This window comes from Theropithecus gelada, chromosome 13 (assembly GCF_003255815.1).
Source record: "Theropithecus gelada isolate Dixy chromosome 13, Tgel_1.0, whole genome shotgun sequence".
NCBI classification, from domain to species: domain Eukaryota; kingdom Metazoa; phylum Chordata; class Mammalia; order Primates; family Cercopithecidae; genus Theropithecus; species Theropithecus gelada.
Genome location: NC_037681.1, coordinates 8,397,084 through 8,419,709, shown reverse-complemented (window position 1 = coordinate 8,419,709; position 22,626 = coordinate 8,397,084). Strand labels below are relative to the sequence as shown.

The window sequence follows — 22,626 nt, the reverse complement described above, 5'->3', positions numbered from 1 at the left end:
CCCAGGCTGGAGTGCAGTGGCCGGATCTCAGCTCACTGCAAGCTCCGCCTCCCGGGTTCACGCCATTCTCCTGCCTCAGCCTCCCGAGTAGCTGGGACTACAGGCGTCCGCCACATCGCCCGGCTAGTTTTTTGTTATTTTTTAGTAGAGACGGGGTTTCACCATGTTAGCCAGGATGGTCTCGATCTCCTGACCTCGTGATCCACCCGTCTCGGCCTCCCAAAGTGCTGGGATTACAGGCTTGAGCCACCGCGCCCGGCCAAAATATTTTTAAAGGGACTCCTTCGTTCTAGGACTGCTCTAATATTTTTAAAGGGACTCCTTCGTTCTAGGACTGCTCTAATACAGTAGCCACTGGCCACACGTGGCTATTGAAAGATTGAAATGTGGTTATTCCAAATCAGGGCATACAGTAAATATAAAATAAACACCAGATTTCAAACGCTTACGTGAAAAAATTAATATGAAATATCTCACTAGTAGTTTTTATAGTGATTACATGTTGAAATTTTAACATCGTGAACGTATTAGTTTAAATAAAATATATTGTGAAAATTAATTTCATGTTTCTATTTACTTTTGATAAAAGTACTACTAGAACATTTTTAAATTACTTGTAGTGATCTCATTTGTAACCCATTACATTTCAATCATATACTGCTGTTCTAAAGAGTCACTCTGCTAAGCCCTGAAATTAACCCCAAATACCTCCCTAGAATATAGTGCCAAGGTAGGGGCTTCCTTGAACTTCAGCCTCTAAATGTAAGCAAGAATTGAGAAATATCTTCTGCTTTGAAAAATATTCACTCCCCAACCCTAATACATCAATTGCATATTATTGGGAGGCTAACTAAGCTCCTATTTTAAAATGCAAATTGAAGAAATTAGGCCAGAGTCACTCCCAATCTGAGTGCCAATTATATAATCAGATGATTAGATTGCTCTTTCCCTAAAGCCTGTTTAGTTTTTTTGTTTGCTTGCTTGTTTTCTTCTTGTTGTTGGTTTGTTTTCCCTAAAGCCTGTTTAGTTTTTTTGTTTGTTTGCTTGTTTTGTTGTTGTTGGTTGGTTTATTTGTTTTTGAGATGGAGACTCACTGTGTCACCCAGGCTGGAGTGCAGCTGCGTGATCTCTGCTCATTGCAACCTCCAACTCCCAGGTTCAAGTGATTCTCCTGCCTCTGCCTCCTGAGTAGCTGGGACTATAGGTGCATGCCACCACACCTATCTAATTTTTTTGTTTTTGTTTTCTGTTTGTTTGTTTGTTTGTTTTGAGACAGAGTCTCGCTGTTTCCCAGGCTGGAGTGCAGTGGCACGATCTCAGCTCACTGCAACCTCCGTTTCCGAGGTTCAAGAGATTCTCCTGACTCAGTCTCCCAAGTAGCCAGGACTACAGGTGCATGTAATTATGCCTGGCTAATTTTTTGTATTTTTAGTAAAGATGGGGTTTTGCCATGTTGGCAAGACTGGTCTCAAACTCCTGGCCTCAGGTGATCCGCCCGCCTCAGATCAAAGTGCTGGGATTACAGGCATGAGCCACCACTCACAGCTCTCCAAAGCCTTTTGCCAAAATATATTGGCTCTCAGAGAGCCACAGGATTCCTTTTGTAATGTGATTCATGAATTACAAACTAAATTAAAGTCTTACCTACTCTTGAAGAGTAGAAAACAAGAAGAAGTTCTGTTAGCCCTTAGAATAATTAAAAATTCATAAGCTTTGAAATAAATACAGGTAATAAAATCATTGCATATGACAAAACAAAAGTTTAAATTGCCTTTGTAAACTCTGCATGAGATATGAAAACCAGGTTTCTCACTACTAGAAAAAGAAAAAAAGTTATAAATAAACCAAGGAGAATTCCAGAATGAATCCTGTGGTGCCAAATATGTGAACTACAAGTAATAACAGTGACCTTACACTGGAAACACAGGGACCAAAGTTAAAGATATAAAAGCATTCTCACACCCCTTGCGCAGCTACCCCCAATGTTAACATAACTGTTAACAAATTATCAAAACTAAGAAATTAGTCTTGGTATAATATCACTAACTGAACTCCAGACTTCCGTCAGGTTTTCCCAGTCTTTCCTTCAGTGTCCTTCCTCTGTTTCAGGATTCAATCCATGATTGTTGAAACTTGGTATTTTGTCAGATGTCCCTCTGTATGGGTTTGTTTGATGTTTTCCCATGATGAGGGATAGACACTGCAAGACTCAGAGCCACTTTACAAAGAAGCCTCTAGGGAGCTCCCCAGAGAAAACAGGGGAGACAACACAAGGACACTAGAGGAAATTTTAGCCTCTGACATCCATGACTATAGCAAATAGCAAACAAAGCCTATCTCCCAGTCAGAGAAACACAAAACCTCATACTAAAACCTTATTTAATTCAGTTCCTTTCACCCAGTACATCATGTACAGCCTCAAACAAGAAATTACAAAGCATACTAAAACACAAAAAGCCCCACAGTTTGAAGAGACAGAGCAAGCATCAGAACCAGACTCAGATATGAAAGAGATATTGGAAGTATCCAACCAGGAATTTAAAATAACTAAGATTAACATGCTAGGGCCTCTAATGTAAAAAGAGCATAACATGCAAGAACAGATGCATAATGTAAGCAGAGAGATAAAAACACTAAGAAGAAATAAAAATGAAATATTAGAAATAAAAAACAGCGTAACAGGCCGGGCGCGGTGGCTCAAGCCTGTAATCCCAGCACTTTGGGAGGCCGAGGCGGGTGGATCACGAGGTCAGGAGATCAAGACTATCCTGGCTAACATGGTGAAACCCCGTCTCTACTAAAAATACAAAAAACTAGCCGGGCGTGGTGGCGGGCGCCTGTAGTCTCAGCTACTTGGGAGGCTGAGGCGGGAGAATGGCGTGAACCCGGGAGGCGGAGCTTGCAGTGAGCCGAGATCACGCCACTGCACTCCAGCCTGGGAGCACAGCGAGACTCCGTCTCAAAAAAAAAAAAAGAAAAAAGAAAAAAAAAACAGCGTAACAAAAATGAAGAATGCCTTTGATGGATTCATCAAAAGAATGGATATGGCCAGTGAAAGCTTCAGTGAGCTCAAAGAGATGTCAATAGATACTTCAAAAGCTGACATACAACGAGAAAAAAGAATGAAAAAGGAAACACTGAACAAGAGTCAAGAACTGCGAGACAATTACAAAAGGTGGAACATGGAGATTTTTTGAAAATAACAGAAAGAGAAGAAAAAGAGAAAGAAACAGAAGAAACATTTGAAGCAACAGGGACTGAAAATTTCCCCAAATTAATGATAGATACAGCTACGGTCTGAAAAGGTCTCAGGAGCCAGCAGAAAGGACTCCCCTTGGCCAAATCTGGAACATTTTGACAGTTTGAGCATCAATAAAAGTAATGAACCATAATTGACTAGAACACATTTAAAGCATAAAACTTCTTGAGTCCATAATCCTATTCAATAAAGATGAAAACAAACCATCTTTTTTGTCACTGCTGGGGGTGGCTATTATTCAATTTCTTATTCTAAAACTTGGTAATTAAAGGTAAATAAAGAATAATTTATTCTTTCTCTGCAGTGGAACTAAGTTTTAGATACAAAATAACCCCAGTGGATGAGGGAAAGTTCATTAGAGATTAGAATGACAGTTAATAAATGTAGAAAAAAGAAGAGAATTTAATTACCATTTGGCAACTTCTAATTAAGTAACTGATGGGAGAAAGAATCATTACTGCATGCTAAAACCATTCAGGGAAAGATGTCAAAAATCTCGGTGTATCAACCCATAGAATACTTTCTAGTGGCAAGAAGATAAAGGAATAGTTACCTTAACCCTATGATCTTAGAATCTCTAATAGTGAGTACACTAGATATTATGTGAAGAAAATGGCATCAGGCTGGGCGTCCTGGCTCATGCCTGTAATCCCAGCACTTTGGGAGGCAGAGGTGGGTGGATCACCTGAGGTCAGGAGTTCGAGACCAGCCTGGCCAACATGATAAAACACCATCTCTACTAAAAATACAAAAATTTGCTGGGCGTGGTGGCGAGCACCTGTAATCCCAGCTACTTGGGAGGCTGAGGCAGGAGAATCACTTGAACCTGGGAAGCGGAGGTTGCAGTGAGCCAAGATCGTGCCACTGCACTCCAGCCTGGGTGACAACAGTGAAACTCCGTCAAAAAAAGAAAAAAAAGACAAAGAAAGAAAGCCAGCAAGCAAACGAGGAAGAAAGAAAATGGCATCAACGGTGAAGAATTGTTGCCCTACATGTTTAATGTAATTGTATTCAAGCCTAAAATTCTGCTTTACTGGAAACAAAAGAGAATACAGTTAAAGAACACCATGAGGAAACAATCAGATACATACAGAAAGTGAGAACATTGACCCAACTTCTACAAGCTGGCTAGGTTTCTCCAATAAGTTCAAAGTCAAGAAAAAAAAAGGGGGGCCAGGTACTACGCTTGATTTTTTTTTTTTTTTTTTTGAGACAGAGTCTCGCTGTGTCGCCCAGGCTGGATTGCAGTGGCCCGAGATCCGGCCACTGCAAGCTCTGCGTCACGGGTTCACGCCATTCTCCTGCCTCAGCCTCCCGAGTAGCTGGGACTACAGGCGCCCGTCACCTCGCCCGGCTAATTTTTTTGTATTTTTTAGTAGAGACGGGGTTTCACCGTGTTAGCCAGGATGGTCTGGATCTCCTGACCTCGTGATCCGCCTGCCTCGGCCTCCCAAAGTGCTGGGATTACAGGCTTGAGCCACCGCGCCCTGCCTACACTTGATTTTTAAAAAGCTTAGAGACAAACAATGAAATGCAACCTATGCTCCTTAATTAGAACGCTATTTAAACAAACCAGCTCTCAAAGACATTTTTTGGGATCAAAAAGGGAAATGTGAATATAGTCTGGTTATTAGACAACATTTAGAAAGCACTATTACTTGTGAAAATTGTGTGATTATACTGTAAAAGAACTGCTTCTTTAAAAAAAAGATGCATTCTGGCCGGGCACGGTGGCTCAAGCCTGTAATCCCAGCACTTTGGGAGGCCGAGACGGGTGGATCACGAGGTCAGGAGATCGAAACCATCCTGGCTAACACGGTGAAACCCCGTCTCTACTAAAAAATACAAAAACTAGCCGGGCGAGGTGGCAGGCGCCTGTAGTCCCAGCTACTCGGGAGGCTGAGGCAGGAGAATGGCGTGAATCCGGGAGGCGGAGCTTGCAGTGAGCTGAGATCCGGCCACTGTACTCCAGCCTGGGCGGCCGAGCGAGACTCCGTCTCAAAAAAAAAAAAAAAAAGATGCATTCTAAAGTATTTAGGGATGAAGAGTTTAAAGTTATTTACTTCAAACTACAGTAAAAAAATTAAACACTGCAAAATATTAATTGATAAATCTAGATGGTGGCTTTATAATATTCATAGATGAGCATATTTCCTTTAAATTTCTTTGTGCTTAAAATTTTTCATGTTAATAGGTAATATATGTATTACATTGGGATACATATAACTGTGATTGACAGAAAATGACACTAAAAGTGCAAGATCACCAATTCGATCTAGGAAGTAGGATTATAGGGACTGCAATTTTCAAGTTAGTGTGTTTTTTTTTTCCCCCTCAGAGGGAGTCTCCTTCTGTCGCCCAGGCTGGAGTGCAGTGGTGTGATCTCGGCTCACTGCAAGCTCCACCTCGTGGGTTCACACCATTCTCCGGCCTCAGCCTCCCGAGTAGCTGGGACTATAGGCGCCCGCCACCATGCGCGGCTAATTTTTTGTGTTTTTTTTAGTAGAGATGTGGTTTCACCGTGTTAGCCACGGTGGTCTCTATCTCCTGACGTCGTGATCCACCCGCCTCCGCCTCCCAAAGTGCTGGCATTACAGGTGTGAGTCACCGAGCCTGGCCTCATGTTAGCTTTAAAATACGATTATATTACTTTATGCTTACACTTTTATCATTTCTTTGTATTTGTTTTGATCTATATTTACTTATATTTCTCCGTGGACACGCATTCTCAACTACTGGTTTCACACAGTAGGAAAGGGCTTCTCTCCAAAGCTCCCAAGTGTTTGCACCTCCACTGAAGAACCCAGCCCCGAGTGAGACTGAAACCTCTTAGCTTCAATTCTAAATCCCTATGTAGGGGTTCTGGCCCTGCAGACTTTGGTGCCCTTCTCTGGTCTAATGACCTCCAGCCAGAAGAGTGGGGTCCATTGTACAAATATGGGGCAGGTCCCACAGACAGGGAGAGTTGGATAACAACCCAAAAAGTGTTTTCTACACCCTTCCTCCATTTCTATAAACATCACTTGCTGAATTATTAAAACCGACTCCTAACTTCTCTCCTTGGCACCTGAGTTCCTTCTCTCAAAGCACATACACATGAACACTTTCATAAATAATGCCCTTCGTTAAGTTTTTATTTAAAAACATCCATATCTACACTACACATTCTTATCTATACATTTTTTTCTTTTTATTTTTCTTTCTTTCTTTTCCTTTTTTTTTTTGTTGTCGAGACGGAGTCTTGCTCTGTCGCCCAGGCTGGAGTGCAGCGGCGGGATCTCGGCTCACTGCAAGCTCCGCCTCCCAGCTTCACGCCATTCTCCTGCCTCAGCCACTGGAGTAGCTGGGACCACCGACGCCCGCCACCACGCCGGACTAATCTTTTTTTTTTTTTTTTTAATAGAGACGGGGTTTCACCATGTTAGTCAGGATGGTCTCGATCTCCTGACCTCGTGATCCGCCTGCCTCGGCCTCCCAGAGTACTGGAATTACGGGCGTGAGCCACCGCACCCGGCCTACATTTTTTTTCATAGAAAAATCTAGCATTCCCCTAACATTCAGGACCCTAATGACCTGGCTCTTCCTTGCTTGTTTCAACTTTATGCCCATTCCTTTGGCTACTTATTCCTAGATCATGCCACCATCTTTACACCCATACAGCCAGTCAACTTCCTTTTATTTTTTTAATTAAGATATATTTGTCTTAACTGTTTTTAAATGCACAGTGCTGTAGCGTGAAGTGCATTCACATTGCTGTGCAACCATCACCACCATCCATCTCCAGAATTTTTTCTCTTGCAAAACTGAAACTCTGTCCCCATTAAACAATAACTCTCCATTCCCCAATCCATACCCTTGACAACACGCATTCTACTTTCTGTCTCAGAATTTCATTACTCTAGGTACCTCACGTAGGTGGGATCATACAGTATTTGTCCTTTTTATGATTTGCTTCTTTCACTTAGTGTAATGTTCTCAAGGTTCATCCATTTTGCAGCGTGAGTTAGAATTTCCTTCCTTTTTTTTTTTTTTTTTGAGATGGAGTCTTGCTCTTGTTGCCCAGACTGGAGTGCAATGGCACAATCTCAGCTCCCTGAAACCTCCACCTGCTGGGTTCAAGTGATTCTCCTGCCTCAGTCTCCCAAATAGCTAGGATTACAGGTGCCCGCCACGACGCCCAGCTAATTTTTGTATTTTCAGTAGAGATGGGGTTTCACCATGTTGGCCAGGCTGGTCTCGAACTCCTGACCTCAGGTGATCTGCCTGCCTTGGGCTCCCAAAGTGCTGGGATTACAGGCATGAGCCACCACGCCCAGCCAACATTTCCTTCCTTTATAAGGGTAAATAAATATTCCATTGTATGAATGTACCACATTTTACTTATCCATTTATCCATTTCTGGACATTTGGGTGATTTCCACCTTTCAGCTATTGTGAATAATGCTACTATGAATATGCATGTGCAAATATCTCTTCCAGACCTTGCTTTCACTTCTTTGGGATATATATCCAGAAGTGGAATTGCTAGATCATAAGGCAACTGTATCTTGAATTTTTTAAAGAACTGCCTTATTGTTTTCCACCGGAGCTGCACCATTTTACACTCCCTCCAACAGTGCACAAGGGTTCCAATTTCTTCACATCCTTGCCAACATTATTTTCTGTTTTTTTGATAGTAGCCATCTGAAAGGGTAGGAGGTATATCTCACCATGGTTTTGATTTGCATTTCCCTAATGATTAGTGATGTTGAGCATTTTTTCATATACTTACTGGCTATTCTTATTTAACAGCTGCAGAGTATTACTGGTAGAAACCATAATTTACTTAAACAATGTCCTGGATAAATAAACTTTCTCAGCTCTTAAAAACAAAACTGCGATGACTCTCCTTGTACGTTCTTCTGTTTTCAATTTCTTTTCTTTTTTTTTTTTTTTTTTTTTAGACCGAGTCTCGCTCTGTCGACCCAGGCTGGAGTGCAGTGGCGCGATCTTGGCTCACTGCAAGCTCAGCCTCCCGGGGTTCAGGCCATTCTCCTGCCTCGGCCTCCGGAGTAGCTGGGACTACAGGTGCCCGCCACCTCGCCCAGCTAATTTTTTTTTTTTTTTTTTTTTTTTGTATTTTTGGTAGAGACGGGGTTTCACCGTGTTAGCCAAGATGGTCTCAATCTCCTGACCTCGTGATCCGCCTGCCTTGGCCTCCCAAATTGCTGGGATTACAGGCCTGAGCCACTGAGCCTGGCCGTTTTCAATTTTAAAAAACTTTTTTATTATAGAAATTTTCACATATACACTAAAGTAGACAAGCTAATATAAAGAATATCATGTATTGCCAGGCGCGGTGGTTCAAGCCTGTAATCCCAGCACTTTGGGAGGCCGAGACGGGCGGATCACAAGGTCAGGAGATCGAGACCATCCTGGCTAACACAGTGAAACCCCGTCTCAACTAAAAAATACAAAAAACTAGCCGAGCGAGGTGGCGGGCGCCTGTAGTCCCAGCTACTCGGGAGGCTGAGGCGGGAGAACGGTGTAAACCCGGGAGGCGGAGCTTGCAGTGAGCTGAGATCTGGCCACTGCACTCCAGCCCGGGCGACAGAGCGAGACTCCGTCTCAAAAAAAAAAAAAAAAGAATATCATGTATTTATGAGGTAGTTTCAAGTTATCAACCCACATTCCCCACCCCTACATTTTATTTTAAATTTCAGTGATATCATTTAGTGTACAGAGAGTTGCCAAGGGATCTTTAAAATTTGTTCTTTTTTTTTTTTTCTTTGAATCAGGGTCTCACTCTGTCACCGAGGCTGCAGTGCAGTGGTGCAATTATGGCTGGCTGGAACTACAGGTGCCCACCACCATGCCCAGCTAATTTTTTAAAAAATTTTTTGTAGAGATGGGGGGTCTCCCTTTTCTTCCCAGGCTGGTCTTGAACTTCTAACCTCAAGGAATCCTCCGACTTCAACCTCCAAAAGTGCTGGAGTTACAGGTGTGAGCCACCGTGCCCAGTCAAATTTGTACATTCTTTTGGTGTACATATAAGAATACATTTGTAAGATAAATTCCAAAAGGTGAATTTCCTGGGTCAAAGTAGAGCTGAATTTTACATTGACAGCTATTGCCCACTTGTTCTTTACAAAGCCTGTATGGATTTATACTCCTATCAACAATAAATTAGCCAGGCATGCTGGCATGCACTCATAAGCCCTGCTATTCAAAAGGATAGTTTAAGTCCAAGAGTTCAAGACCAGTGTGGGTAACATAGGGAGACCTCCTCTAGGGCGGAAAAAAAGGGTTTCCCTATATCCTCATCAAAACAGTATATAGTCAAACTTTTCATCTTTGCATTTGTGAAAAATCATATTTTATTTTTGTTTTATGGTGTTAGATTCTTGTACTTCAAAAAATCGTTTGTATTTTCTGTAGAAACCTGTTTTTCAATGAGTTGAACATTTTTGTACTTCTTTTTTTAAAAATTAGATAAAATATAATTTTTGTCATACATTTTACAGATATTTTTCTTGGGGTTTGTTATATTTATATGCTATGCAGCAAATTTAGATTTCTACATTATATTTATCAATTTAAATGTTTATCAATTTTTATTTATTTATTTAGAGACAGAATCTCGCTCTGTCGCCCAGGCTGGAGTGCAATGGCACGATCTCGGCTCACTGCAACCTCTGTCTCCTGGGTTCAAGTAATTCTCCTGCCTCAGTCTCCCAAGTAGCTGGGATTACAGGCACCCTCCACCACACCCGGCGAAAGTTTTGTATTTTTGGTAGAGACGGGGTTTCACCATGTTGGTCAGGCTGGTCTCAAACTCCTGACCACAAGTGATCCACCCGCCTCAGCCTCTCAAAGTGCTTGGATTACAGGCGGGAGTCACCGCGCCCAGCCTACGTTTATCAATTTTTAATTTTATGGTTTATATGCTCTTTGAAAAGCCTCTCACCACTCCAACCGTAGTTTTTTTTCCCTTGTTTTCTTCTGGTATTTTTATATCCTCTCTCTCCCTCTCTTTATTTTTTTATTTTTTATTTTTTTTGAATATTTAACTATTTGCTTTGTTTGGAATTTACTTTGATGTCAGGACATCAAATAGATCCAGTGTTTTTCTCCCACATGCCTCGACTGGCAGGAGACCAAAGTTTCCATTCTATTACCAGAGAGTAAGTATAGTTACTGAATCAGGTATCCTGAGAGACATCATTTATGCTCAGGATGAATAACCTGTCTTATCTATTAGATCCTTTGGAGATTGCAGGGGTTTTTTGTTTGTTTGTTTGTTTTTGACGGAGTTTCGCTCCTGTTGCCTAGGCTGGAGTGCAGTGGCACGATCTCCCAGCTCACCGCAACCTCCGCCTTCCAAGTTCAAGCGATTCTCCTGCCTCAGCCTCCCGAGTAGCTGGGATTACAGGCATGCGCCAACACCATGCCCTGCTAATTTTGTATTTTTAGTAGAGACGGGGTTTCTCCATGCTGGTCAGGCTGGTCTCGAACTCCTGACCCCAGATGATCCGCCTGCCTTGGCCTCCCAAAGTGCTGGGATTACAGGCGTGAGTCACTGCACCGGCCCCGAAATTTCAGATTTTGATAGATGGAATGGGTGAAGACAATGAGAGCTAGCAAGGAAGAACAGGATTCAGAGGCAAGACTGGAAATCTCTCCAAGAAAGGTTAACTTCTTAACTCACAAGTTAAACAAAGCCTGCAGGCTCCGTGCGGAGCTCAGGGACCCAGCGGTGGCCGATCCAGACCAGATTCTCCCGGACGCCCCGCCTGCCCGACAGAACTTTAGCATAGAGTCCCCTCAGGCGTAGTGGCCAGGACGGGGCGGAACCCTGTGGAGCGCCCACCCCCGGGACCGAGGCCGCTGCCAGGGCCGCGCAGCTACGCGAATGGAATCAGAGGAGCCTCGACGCAAGGAGAGCCGGGCCCGCTCTCTGCGCCCGTCACTGCCATCCTTGTTGTAGGGAAGTCGGCCTCAGAGTAGCCGCCGCACGTCGTGGGATCCCAAAGTAGCCCCTAACCCCGCCACCAGCTGCCTTTGCGCCAGCCTCCCAGACTAGCTCGCCTGGGGTGCTGAGATGGGGGCGGGCCCGAGCCACGGGTTGGGGCGGGGTCTGACCCGCGCCCCGCCCTGCCACGCCCCTCCCCGCCCCCCGCGCCTACCTCTCCAGTCCCCGCCCGCCCCGCCAGTCCCCGCCCCTCCCCGCCTTCCCGCGCGGCCCGCCTCTCCTGCCCCCGCCTCGCTCGCCCCCGCGCGGCCCACCCCGGCCCTCCTCCCCTTCCTGCTCCGGGCCCGCCAGTACCCGGCCGCGGCGACGACGGACTAGGACGCGGCTGGAGCGGCGCCGTGAGGCGAGGGGCTGAGAGACTGCGGCGGTGGAAAGCGGAGAGATGCTGGGCGTGGCGGCCGGAATGACCCACAGGTACGGGCCGCGCCGCGCGGCGCCCGCCACGTCCGCCCCGCCGCTCCCGGCTGGCCTTCGGGCCGGGCCTGGCGCGGGCGGGCGGCCGGGCTTTCCCCGCGGCCTCCCTGCGGCCTCACCCGGGCGGCGCGGAGCCCGGAGCCCGGAGACCGGACCCCCAGCGCTCGGGCGGCGGCGTGGCTGCGTGCGGGCCCGCGGAGGAGACCCCTGCTGTTCACTCCCGGGTGTCCGCGGTGGTACGGGCGCTGACGCCGCCTCGCTGCCCCCAGAGTTCCTTAAGACAAATCAGTATTTGCCTAGCTAATCATTTATCTTCTAGCAGTAGGGATCAGCAGATCGCAGACGTCTTGGTCTCGGGACCCCTCTTGGGACTAGAGGACCTGGAAGGATGGCTGTCTCCATAGACTATACTAGAAAGCAAAACCGAGACAGTGAAGTTACAATTAACTAATTGAATAAATCCGTGGTATGTTAACGTACATACCGCATTTTTATGCAACATAGGGTTTTGCTAAAACAAAAGAGTTCGTGGGACTAGTGGCGTCCTTTACAGTTTGCGAATCTCTTGAGTTGTCTGACTTAGTAGAGACAACTGCGTTCTCCCATCTGCTTTGCGTTCAGTCTGTTGCGGTATGTTTTCATATGAAGAAAATCTGATCTTACACAGATGTGTAGTTGAAAAAGGGAGTACTGTCTTAATAGCTTTTTCAGATAATTATGGGTATTCTTTATTACTACCCCAAAACTACGTAAGTGGAAGTTTCTCAAAGGCTGGTTTGGGCGTGGAATCTGAAGCTACTATCAGTGGACTTTTCACACAGTTATATTAAAATTTCTTGGTCTGTCTTGCAGTTATCTGAAGCTGCTGTTAGCGGACTTTTCACACAGTTTCGTTAGAAATTCCTTGGTCTCTCTTGCAGTTTGAATGCAGCTGAAGCTTTTGTCAATGGCCTTTGCGCACAGTTACATTAAAATTCCTTGGTCTGTCTTGCAGTTTGAATGGACCTGTTACCCATTGTAACGCCATGTGTTTGTCATTTGGAAAATACTGGCTCACTGAGTTTGGCAGATCCCAAGCTGACGCATTTCATTAATAGCGCCGAATAACGTTCGTTACTATCACTATTGATTTCATTAGCAAAGTCTTTATGTTAAAAGCTGTCAGATACAAGGTGTGGTGCTGACAAGTTTTCCAAAATTCTAATTTTCAGTTGAAAGCTTGCTTTTTATCATTGGAAACAAAATATCGTCAGTTGTTCTCCTTAAAGTGACAGACTCACTTTGTTCAATTTCAAGGGAATGTCTGGCAATGCAGGTTTAAATAACCCTAGTTTGTCAGTTGTTCTTTCCAGTAAAAATGGTATTTCATGAAACAAGCAAGGAATTCAGCTCATCGTTCTATTACAGAAGTGCACACCTGCCATTTGGTCACAAGTAACAAAAAAGAGTCAAAGCTCAAGATTTGATAACAATAATTTGTACTCCTTCATCATGGACTTTTTTCCTTCAAGTATTGACTAGTAAGTTGATATAAAATTTAAAGTATTTGTGAGATATTAAGAATAATGGATATGTAGTGTAATAAAGGAGATAATAGTTTCCTTTTAAGACCTTCAAACCTCTCTAGTGCAGTGTCCCTCCCCCTCCTGTCCCCTTCCCATCCTGAATTTACCATTAATAATTTACTTTTTGGGGGGAAGGTAATAAGTTCATTCAAATTATTGTGCATTCATAACCATCATACATGTCCAGAAATCTTCGTCTTACCAAAACTGAAACTCTGTACCTATTAAACAACTCTCCATTCCCCTTCTCCCGCCAGCCCCTGGCAGCCATCATCCTACTTTCTGTGACTTTAACTACTGCTGGTACCTCATATCTCATGTAAGTGGAATCATACACTATTTGTTGTGTATGTCATGGTTGGTTCCTTTTTGTTGCTGAGTAGTGCTCCGTGGTATGGATGTATAGGAGTTTAACTGTTCACATGTTGAAGGACATTCAAGCTGTTAGTTTTGGACTGTTAAGAAAGCTACTATGAACAAATAGACAAGTATTTGTTGTTGTTTTTGAGACAGTGTCTTGCTCTTCACCCAGGCTGGAGTGGAGTGCAGTAACATGGTCATGACTGACTGCACTCTCGACCTCCCAGGCTGAAGCAGTCCTCCCACCTCAGTCCCCCACCTAGCTGGGACTACAGTCACACGCCACCATGCCTGGATGATTTTTGTGTTTTTTTGGTAGAGACAGCGTTTCGCCATGTTGTCCAGGCTAGTCCAGGAGTCCCAAACTCCTGGGTTCCAGCAATCCACCCACCTCAGCCTCCCAAAGTGCTGGAATTTTAGAGCCACTGTGCCCGGACTGTCTAGGTTTTATGTGAACGTAAGTTTTCCTTTTCTGGGATAAATGTCCAAGAGTGTGCAATTGCCAGGTTGTACAGAAATTGCATGTTTAGCTTTTTAAGAAACTGACAGTTTTTTTCCAGCGTGACTGTACCATTTCACTTAAAAAGGTGAAATTGACATTATTTTCCTGTGAGTACCTAGAGGTAAAGATTAGGGACGCTACTGTGGCCCTCTTTAGTGCTGAGCGGCCAGCAGTTGTACCGACTGTTGTTTTTGCACTATCTGTGTGTCAACACAGTGCACAATGCTACAGTGACTTCTTAGGAATATCTTAGTTTGATGAAAATAGCTTCGATCTCTCAGACCCCTTAAAAAGGTCTTGGAGACCCTCAGGGGTTCAAGGCCATACTTTAAGAACCACTGTTAAAGACATAATCCTAAATGATGAGGGATATGCAGGTACTGGGGATATTTAAAAAGGAACAAATACAAGGTTTCTCTTAAAATTGTTCTTGAATGCTTGTGGTAGTGTGTGCCTTGTAGTTTTGGGGAGTTTTAGTAGGACGTAATGACTAAGACTTCGACCACTATGGAAGAAGCAACTCTCTGCCTTTCAGGATTTTCCCTGGTAAGAAAATGGCCAGTGCCATTGTGAAGAGGGAAAATGGCATGGGCCTGTGTGTCTTCACACCTTTTCAGTGCGCTGTCCCTGTTTGTATGGTGAGAAAATCAAACTCTTGATGTTTAAGAAAGCTAAGGAAAGTTTGGTGGTAGAAAAGATCATTTCAGTTCTGGTGGTTCCGTTTCTCGCAGGCTTAGAGAAAACCGTCCATCAGGATTGTGCTGTCTTGATTTTATTTGATCATTCCCACCCTTTTCCCTTTGCTATAGCCCCTGACCTGTCTCCTGGGCAGTTCTTTCCTTTGCTAAATGTGGGTACAGCAAGTAGGCTTTCCTTTCCTCCTAGAGAGGGGAACCTTGGAGCCCCTCCACTGGGTCAGAGAAACTTCCGTAGCTACCACAGATCAGTAACAGGAAAGCAGAGCTTTACTCTGAAAGCCTCTGTTTTTAACAATGTTGTGTTTGCTCTTTGGATAATCATTTAAATAAATACACCTCAGTATAGGTCATATGCTTACCTAGGTTTGCACTTACATGGAAGGAAAAACATCTCAAACCATTCTGTCAGTTTTATAGTTCTCGTAACTATACTTAAAGCTGTGGTTTTCCACCCACAGGGATGTCGTCTACGTTATATGCTGGACTGTTGCCACATTATCTTCCAAAAACTTTAATTTTAAGACACTTGAGAAGCAGGAGCTGCACTACCTGTTGCCATATACTGTGCATTCTTCAGCAACAGAGGTTTTCTTTTCCCTCTTTCTGATATAATCTCATCTCTTTTATTTGATCATATCAGACATTTCCACCCTGGAGCTTACTGCAGGGGTGAGTAAGGGAGTCATTTTCCTGCATCTTTTTTCACGTTGGAGCATGTTTTGGAGCTCGATGAGTCTGCAGTGACATTTAACAGTGGGGCGGGGCAGCTGCAGATAAAGCAAGGGCTGAAGAGTGCATTCCATGAGAGGTAGGAAGAAAGGTGAAGGTAGTAGTTCAACTGCTGGCAGTATGTGCTTGGCGGTGGGAGGCATGGGACTCAGCGTCAGCACACCAGGAGTCCAGGGCTTTCAGGATGTCTAAGTAGCAGGCAAGGTAAAGCAAGATAATAGACAACATGCATTTACAAAAAATGTTTACACATACTTTCTACAAAAGTGGAATCATAGTCATACTGTTCTGCCGTTGCTTTTTTTAGTATTAAAAAAGTTACGGTAAAATATGCAAAACAAAATTTGCTATTTTAACTGTTTTTAAGTGTACAGTTTTGTGGCATTACGTACATTCACATTGCTGTGCAGCCATCACTACCCTTCCTTCTGAGAACTTTTTCATCTTTCCAAACTGAGACTGTATGTCCAGTAAATACCAACTCCCCATTTCTTGCAATTGCCTTTTTACTTCAACAAGCTGTCTTAGAGTGGTATATCTGGGTTTGCCTTATTTTTTAAACCTTAGTTTTAATGGCTGCATAGTATTTCACAGTGTACATGTGATATGATTTATACAACCAGTCTTTGACTAGTGGTTATTTGGGTTCTGTTTTTTAATTATCGCAAACACTTTGAACATCTCTGCCACAGTGTTTTTTGTTTTGTTTTGTTTTGTTTTTGAGACAGGGTCTTACTCTGTCACCGTGGCTGGAGTAAAGTGGTACAGTCATGGCTCACTGCGGCCTCAACCTCCTGGGGTCAGGTGATCCTTTCACCTTAGCCTCCAGAGTAGCTGGGACAATAGGTGCACACCACTATGCCCGGCTAATATTTTGTGTTTTTTGTAGAGACAGGGTTTCCCCATGTTGCCCAGCGTAGTCTTCAATTCCTGGACTCAAGCTATCCGCCCTCCTCGGCCTCCCAAAGTTCTGGGATTATAGGCGTGAGCCACTGCATCCAGCTACCAGAGTTTTCGTAGCTTTCTGAGTGTAGAGTTAGTATGTACATGGGTGGTTGGATCCATGTTCTTGTCCTAGTTCTGTCCCTTCAAGGCTCTTTAATCTTGGCCCTGTCAGCATCTTTAAGCCTCAGATTCTTAATTTATAAAGTAATCCCACCTATCTCAGAGGTTGTGATAATTAAATATGAAGGCAAATGCAAATATTTCTGAAAGGATACAGGAGAAATTTTTAGTGATTGTTGCTTCTGGAGAGGGAGTCTAGGCACCTGAGAATCCAGGATGAGAGGGAAATTTTTTGTTGTATAGCTTTTTGTACTGTTTTGATTTTTTTTCTTTTTATTATTATTATTATAGTTTAAGTTCTAGGATACATGTGCATAACGTGCAGGTTTGTTACATATGTATACTTGTGCCATGTTGGTGTGCTGCACCCATCAACTCGTCATTTACATCAGATATAACTCCCAATGCAATCCCTGCTCTCTCCCCCCTCCCCATAGTAGGCCCCGGTGTGTGATGTTCCCCTTCCCGAGTCCAAGTGATCTCATCGTTCAGTTCCCACTTACGAGTGAGAACATGCGGTGTTTGGTTTTCTGTTCTTGCGACAGTTTGCTGAGAATGATGGTTTCCAGCTGCATCCATGTCCCTACAAAGGACACAAACTCATCCTTTTTTATGGCTGCATAGTATTCCATGGTGTATATGTGCCACATTTTCTTAATCCAGTCTGTCACTGATGGACATTTAGGTTGATTCCAAGTCTTTGCTATTGTGAATAGTGCCGCAAACTGTTTTGCTTTTTTAAATCATGTGTATGTTTTCATTTTTAAACCATTGAACGCCATGCCAGGAACATAGTAGATGCTCAGTGAGTCATCGTTTCCCATCATCCTGGTTCTTTTCCCCCAGACTTATACTGCTGCTGATGGCATTTAACATGGTTGCTTTTGTTTCTTCCTGTCCTTCCCTCCCTATAGCCACTTCTGGCTGAGTTCTTACCTTCGAATTTTCTCTTGAATCCTTCGTTTTCTTTTTTCACTCCTTTCTTACTGATTTCCTTTTCACCCTGGTTCTGAAAATCTTTCAAATGAACATAAGATGACAGTATTAAGGCTGGGAAAGACTCGAGAGAATGCAGAGCCAGTGCCCTGTGGACTGTAAACTTATTCCAACTGGCTGGAAATAAAAATCCATGCACATATGAAGTGTTTGAAGTGGAAGAAATAATGTTTGTGAATGTTTCTAATTTTCATTTAAATGTTGATAAAGTACAGATTCTTTTAAGGGGTTTGTGGAATTCGTGGTGGTATTTATATAGTGCATGCTTTATCTGTTAACATGTGCTAAAAAGACAATCATAGTGATGTGAAGATCTAAGATAATTTATTTAACATTTTAAAAATGGCTTTATATGTGAAAAGTTGGAACCTACTGAACTAATGCGCTAAGCACTTTAGTGGGTCTCCTGTGATAGCCCTTTATTTAAACTGCTTCTTTATTTTATAGGACAGGATTTGCCTAGAGAGGTGAAATAGTTTATTCAAGGCTGAAAAGTGAGTTAACAGCAGGGTTAGGAATACAGCCCAAGCTATAGTTGTATTGTGGGATCTCCTCTGCTGTATTACACTGGTTTGCTCTGTTACTTTATTCACATTGCATTGTTACAGTTTGTTGTATATATTTTATCTTTTTGTCTACAGTATGTAGTAAATACCTTGAGGACCAAGGCCTATAGCTGAGCCCATTAACATGGTATATTTGGAAATGTCTGAATGAATTATGGATATTGGACCAGAATTGTTCTATTACAGGTGTCCTGGATGTCAGGCTCTTTCAAGTGATTCCTTTTGAAGAACACTTCAGAAGTGTTGTTGAAGACCTGATATCCTAGCCACATGTGCTGGTGCTTGCAACTTTTTCCTCTCCAGAGAGATCCCTTCCTATTGATGGGCTTCCTTACTGATGCATCAGCTGAGTGACAAATGTTACCAACTACTTAAACAGATATGTTTATTTCTCATTGGTAAATGTAGTTGTTGTTTTGTTTTTGTTTGCTTTTAAAGCTAGGCACATTGCTGTCCCATGTAAAATCTGCCTTGTTAATACAGCAAGGAAGGGAGGGAGAATGGACATTGGGTAGGCAGTTGCAGCTTTTGCCACAGCTGGCTGTTTCTCCTTCTCAGTGCAGTAGATTCAACAGGATTTGTTTTTCTGTGGAAGGTACAGTGCAGGTGCACCTGACTGATCTGTCATCTGTGTTGGTTTCAGATTTTTCTAAAGCACTACTTTGGTCACATGTTTTCAAAATATTGAGAAGCTGCTTATTGCCTGTCAAGTAGGTCCAAACTCCAGCTCCTGGAATTTAAGGCTGTTTGTGATCTGGCCCAGCCCATCTTAATAGCCTTGTCACACACTATTTCCTTAGCCTGTGTCTCTCTAGCCCACTGCCTTTTCTGAAAATGATGATTTCCTGCGTCAGTGCTGTTCATGCCCTTCTCTTGGCCTGGAAAATCATAATCTTTTGTGTTTTCTTGGCAGGGGGAGCAAAATTGCTACTTCCCTTATAAAACAACGAATTCCTGGAGCATTAATTTAGCCCCTGCTGTGCAGTAGGGAATTAGGGATTCAGAGCTTTTTCTGTTCTCCCAAAGCATTTTGAATTCTTTTTTGGTAATTACCAATTTCTATTTTGTTTTATAGTTTTTTTGTATATATGTCTAATCTTTTCTCCAAAATGTAATCTCTGGAAGTAAAGGAATGTCTTAATCAAATTTGTTAAATATCCAAAGAAAAACAAACTGGACATTAGGCTTTATTTCTCCTTTTATTTGTTAGTGAATCAGAAAGTTCAGAGCTAGCTCTGCTTAGTGTCTTTGACATTGTTTGAATAAATTCACAAAACTGAGTAAGACAGAATCATTTTCTTTGGTTTAGTGAGTCTACAGTATATTACAGACTGCTGGCAGAGACCCAACATCATGAAACATTGAAGAGAAATTCAAATGATATTTAGGCATCCTTGTTTAGTCTAGTTTCCTCCTAGGCCACTCTTTTGGAAACTCTCTTAGTCATAACCACCTTTTCTTAATTACCTACTTCCACACAAATACCTTAAAGATACTATTTTATATAATCTTACCATCATAGCCACACCATGAAATAGGATCTTTGTATCTATTTTACAGATAAGGAAACCAAGCTCAAGAGACTAAGAACTCACCAGCTCTTACAATTAGTAACAGCTGGAGTTCAAACCGAAGTGCCCTGTAGAGCCCTGTGTCTCCTCACTTCACATCACTGGTCAAGAAGAGGTCACAGCTCGCTAATTGTTTTTCCAAGTCTCAAGGCTTTTTCTTGGCATGTCCAGACAACCTATCCAGTTTTATTCCCTACTACCCTTAAGCTTCCATCATCTTATTGCCAACCATACCACAGTCCCTCTTTCTGAACTTGATTTTTGTTATTCTGCCAGGAGTAGCCTTTCCTTTTTGAAGGGGGTAGGAGTTCCCAAGTCTTACACTCAAGTCCCAGCAAACTCCTCTATCTTGAAGATGGCTTCCCTGGCTGCTTCAACACCTGTTAGGCTTTCTGTCCTTGACCTCCCGGAGAATGCATTGGGTAAGATTCAGTTCTTTACCCAGATTTAGTGTGTCTGTATTTGTGTGCAACACACAGACTTCATTATTTTTAGTTGAACTCTTGGCTGTGCTTGTATATGTGAAAGTGATATTTACAAATTTCGGAAGACATCTTTCAATACAGTTTGTGTCCATTATATACACTGTACTATGCTATAGGGCATGGAGTATACAGCTGTAATAGAGTGAAGGACACATTGTCTAATATTGTAGCTTTGTGTGTACAAGTCCCATAAGAGACTGTTTAGAAAAGTCTTTTAGAAATTTGACTGGGCATGGTGGCTCACACCTGTAATCTCAGCACTTTGGGAGGCTGAAGCAAGAGGATCACTTGAGCCCAGGAGTTCAAGATGAGCCTGGGCAACATAGTGGTACCCCATCTCTACAAAAAATTTTAAAATTAGCTAGGCATAGTGGCACGCGCCCGTAGTCCTGTGGCGGCTAGGTCTCGCTAATGCGGGCCTCCATAACAACTGTTTCAATACTGAGTGAGTGGTTAAGTTAAATAGTAAAAGCTAAAAAAGCCAGTGCCCTTATCAAAGGCTGGACTGCAAATGAAACCCACCAAGAGTTTTGCCTAGGCCTTTCCTGGGCCTTAAAGCATGACAAAATAACAAAATAATTATTTATTTTTTATTTTATTTATTTATTTTCTTGAGACGGAGTCTCGCTCTGTCGCCCAGGCTGGAGTGCAGTGGCGAGATCTCGGCTCACTGCAAGCTCCACCTCCCGGGTTCACGCCATTCTCCTGCCTCAGCCTCCAGAGTAGCTGGGACTACAGGCGCCCGCCACCACGCCCAGCTAATTTTTTGTGTTTTTAGTAGAGATGGGGTTTCACCGTGGTCTCAAATCTTCTGAACTCGTGATCCGCCTTCCTCGGCCTCCCAAAGTGCTGGGATTACAGGCATGAGCCACCGCACCCGGCCAACAAAAGAATTCTTAACAGGACCCTTTTAGGATTAAACAAATTTTATTGTGGGTCTGAAGAAGCTACCCAAACCTCTGTGATTTAGTAGGAGACAAGATAAGGGTAATCACCTTAGCACCTGGACCCATTTACATGAAGTAAATTTACTGAGGATCCAGAAGAAGGTCTCCAACACTCAGACCTTAGTTATAGATTAAAAGAAGTGAATCACTTATGTCTTTAGATGAATGCACACTTACACGTACACATATGGCTTAGAAGGTATATAAGCTCTGGAAAACTGTAATTTTGAGTGGGTCTGGTGATAATTTCCAGGCCTTCTCCCTGTAACTGGTTGCAGAAATAAAAACTCTTTTCCTCCCAAGTTCATCTGCATCTCTCTATTGGGCCACGAGAAATAGCAGCCCGACCCTCAGTTTGGTCTGGGAATAGTCCCAGATACTCAGCAGGCTGAGGTGGGAGGATCCCTTGAGCCTGGGAGGTTGAGTCTTGCCACTGCACTCTAGCCTGGGCAACACAGCAAGACTCCTTCTTTCTTTCTCTTTCTCTCCCTCTCTCTTTTCTCTCTTCTTTCTTTCCCTCTATCTTCTCTCTTCTTTCTTTCCCTCTCTCTCTCAAAAAAGAAAAAAGAAATAAGAAATTTAAAGGAGGAAGTGGTAATTTGTTACTAGTTATTATAGATTAGTTGTTACTTATTGAAGACATTAGGATCAGTCAAATGTTATTAGATTCTCAGCAGGTAGAGATGTATTGGTCATTCTAGGGTTCAACCAGACGCCTGGCTGATTTGGAATGTTGTAGGGAAAATTCAAGAATCAGGGAGAACAGTGCTCTCAAAACATGGGCTGCAGACTTCTAAAACATGGGCTGCAGACTTCTCATGGCATGGGGTTCATGCTAAAAATGCTGGTTGCTCAGCCTCATCCCATACTTCTTGAGGGAGAAATGTCATAAAGTCTGTGCTTTTTAATTTTTTATTGTGGAGGATTTCAAACATACACAAAAGCAGAGAGAATGTGTCTCCATGTGCTTCTGCTCAGCTTCAACAATTATTATTATTATTATTTTATTTATTAATTTTTGAGGTGAAGTTTTTGCTCTGTTGCCCAGGCTGGAGTTCAGTAGCACTCTTGGCTCATTGCAACCTCCGCCTCTTGGGTTCAAGCAATTCTCCTGCCTCAGCCTCCCAAGTAGCTGGGATTACAGGTGCCTACCACCACGCCTGGCTAATTTTTGTATTTTTAGTAGACATGGGGTTTTACCGTGTTGGCCAGGCTGGTCTCAAACTCTTGGCCTCAGGTGATCCACCCACCTTAGCCTCCCAAAGTGCTAGGATTACAGGTGTGAGCCACCACACCCGGCCAGCTTCAGTAATTACTGACTGATGGTAAATCTTTGAAGGCCAATCTTTTTTCACTCTTCTCTCCCCTATGTCATATTATAGAGATTTTAATATGTATCCTTAAAAGATAAGGACTCTTCGAAAAACTTTAAACATAACCTCAGCATCATCACACCTA

General features: G+C 43.1%; 1 protein-coding gene and 1 long non-coding RNA gene across 2 annotated transcripts in view; one reads left to right on the top strand and one right to left on the bottom strand.

The window, feature by feature from the left end:
• The window catches only part of LOC112604539, a 40,761-nt gene extending 29,420 nt beyond the window's left edge, over positions 1 to 11,341 (bottom strand). Inside the window, exon 1 of the long non-coding RNA XR_003115245.1 lies at positions 10,947 to 11,341. This is a non-coding gene — a long non-coding RNA (uncharacterized LOC112604539). The remainder of the gene's footprint in view (positions 1 to 10,946) is intronic.
• Positions 11,342 to 11,453: 112 nt separating this feature from the next.
• LIMS1 (LIM zinc finger domain containing 1) overlaps positions 11,454 to 22,626 on the top strand; it is a 148,387-nt gene continuing 137,214 nt past the window's right edge. Inside the window, exon 1 of the mRNA XM_025353815.1 lies at positions 11,454 to 11,684. Coding sequence (XP_025209600.1) covers positions 11,653 to 11,684 — 32 coding nt within the window. The 5' untranslated portion in view covers positions 11,454 to 11,652. The remainder of the gene's footprint in view (positions 11,685 to 22,626) is intronic.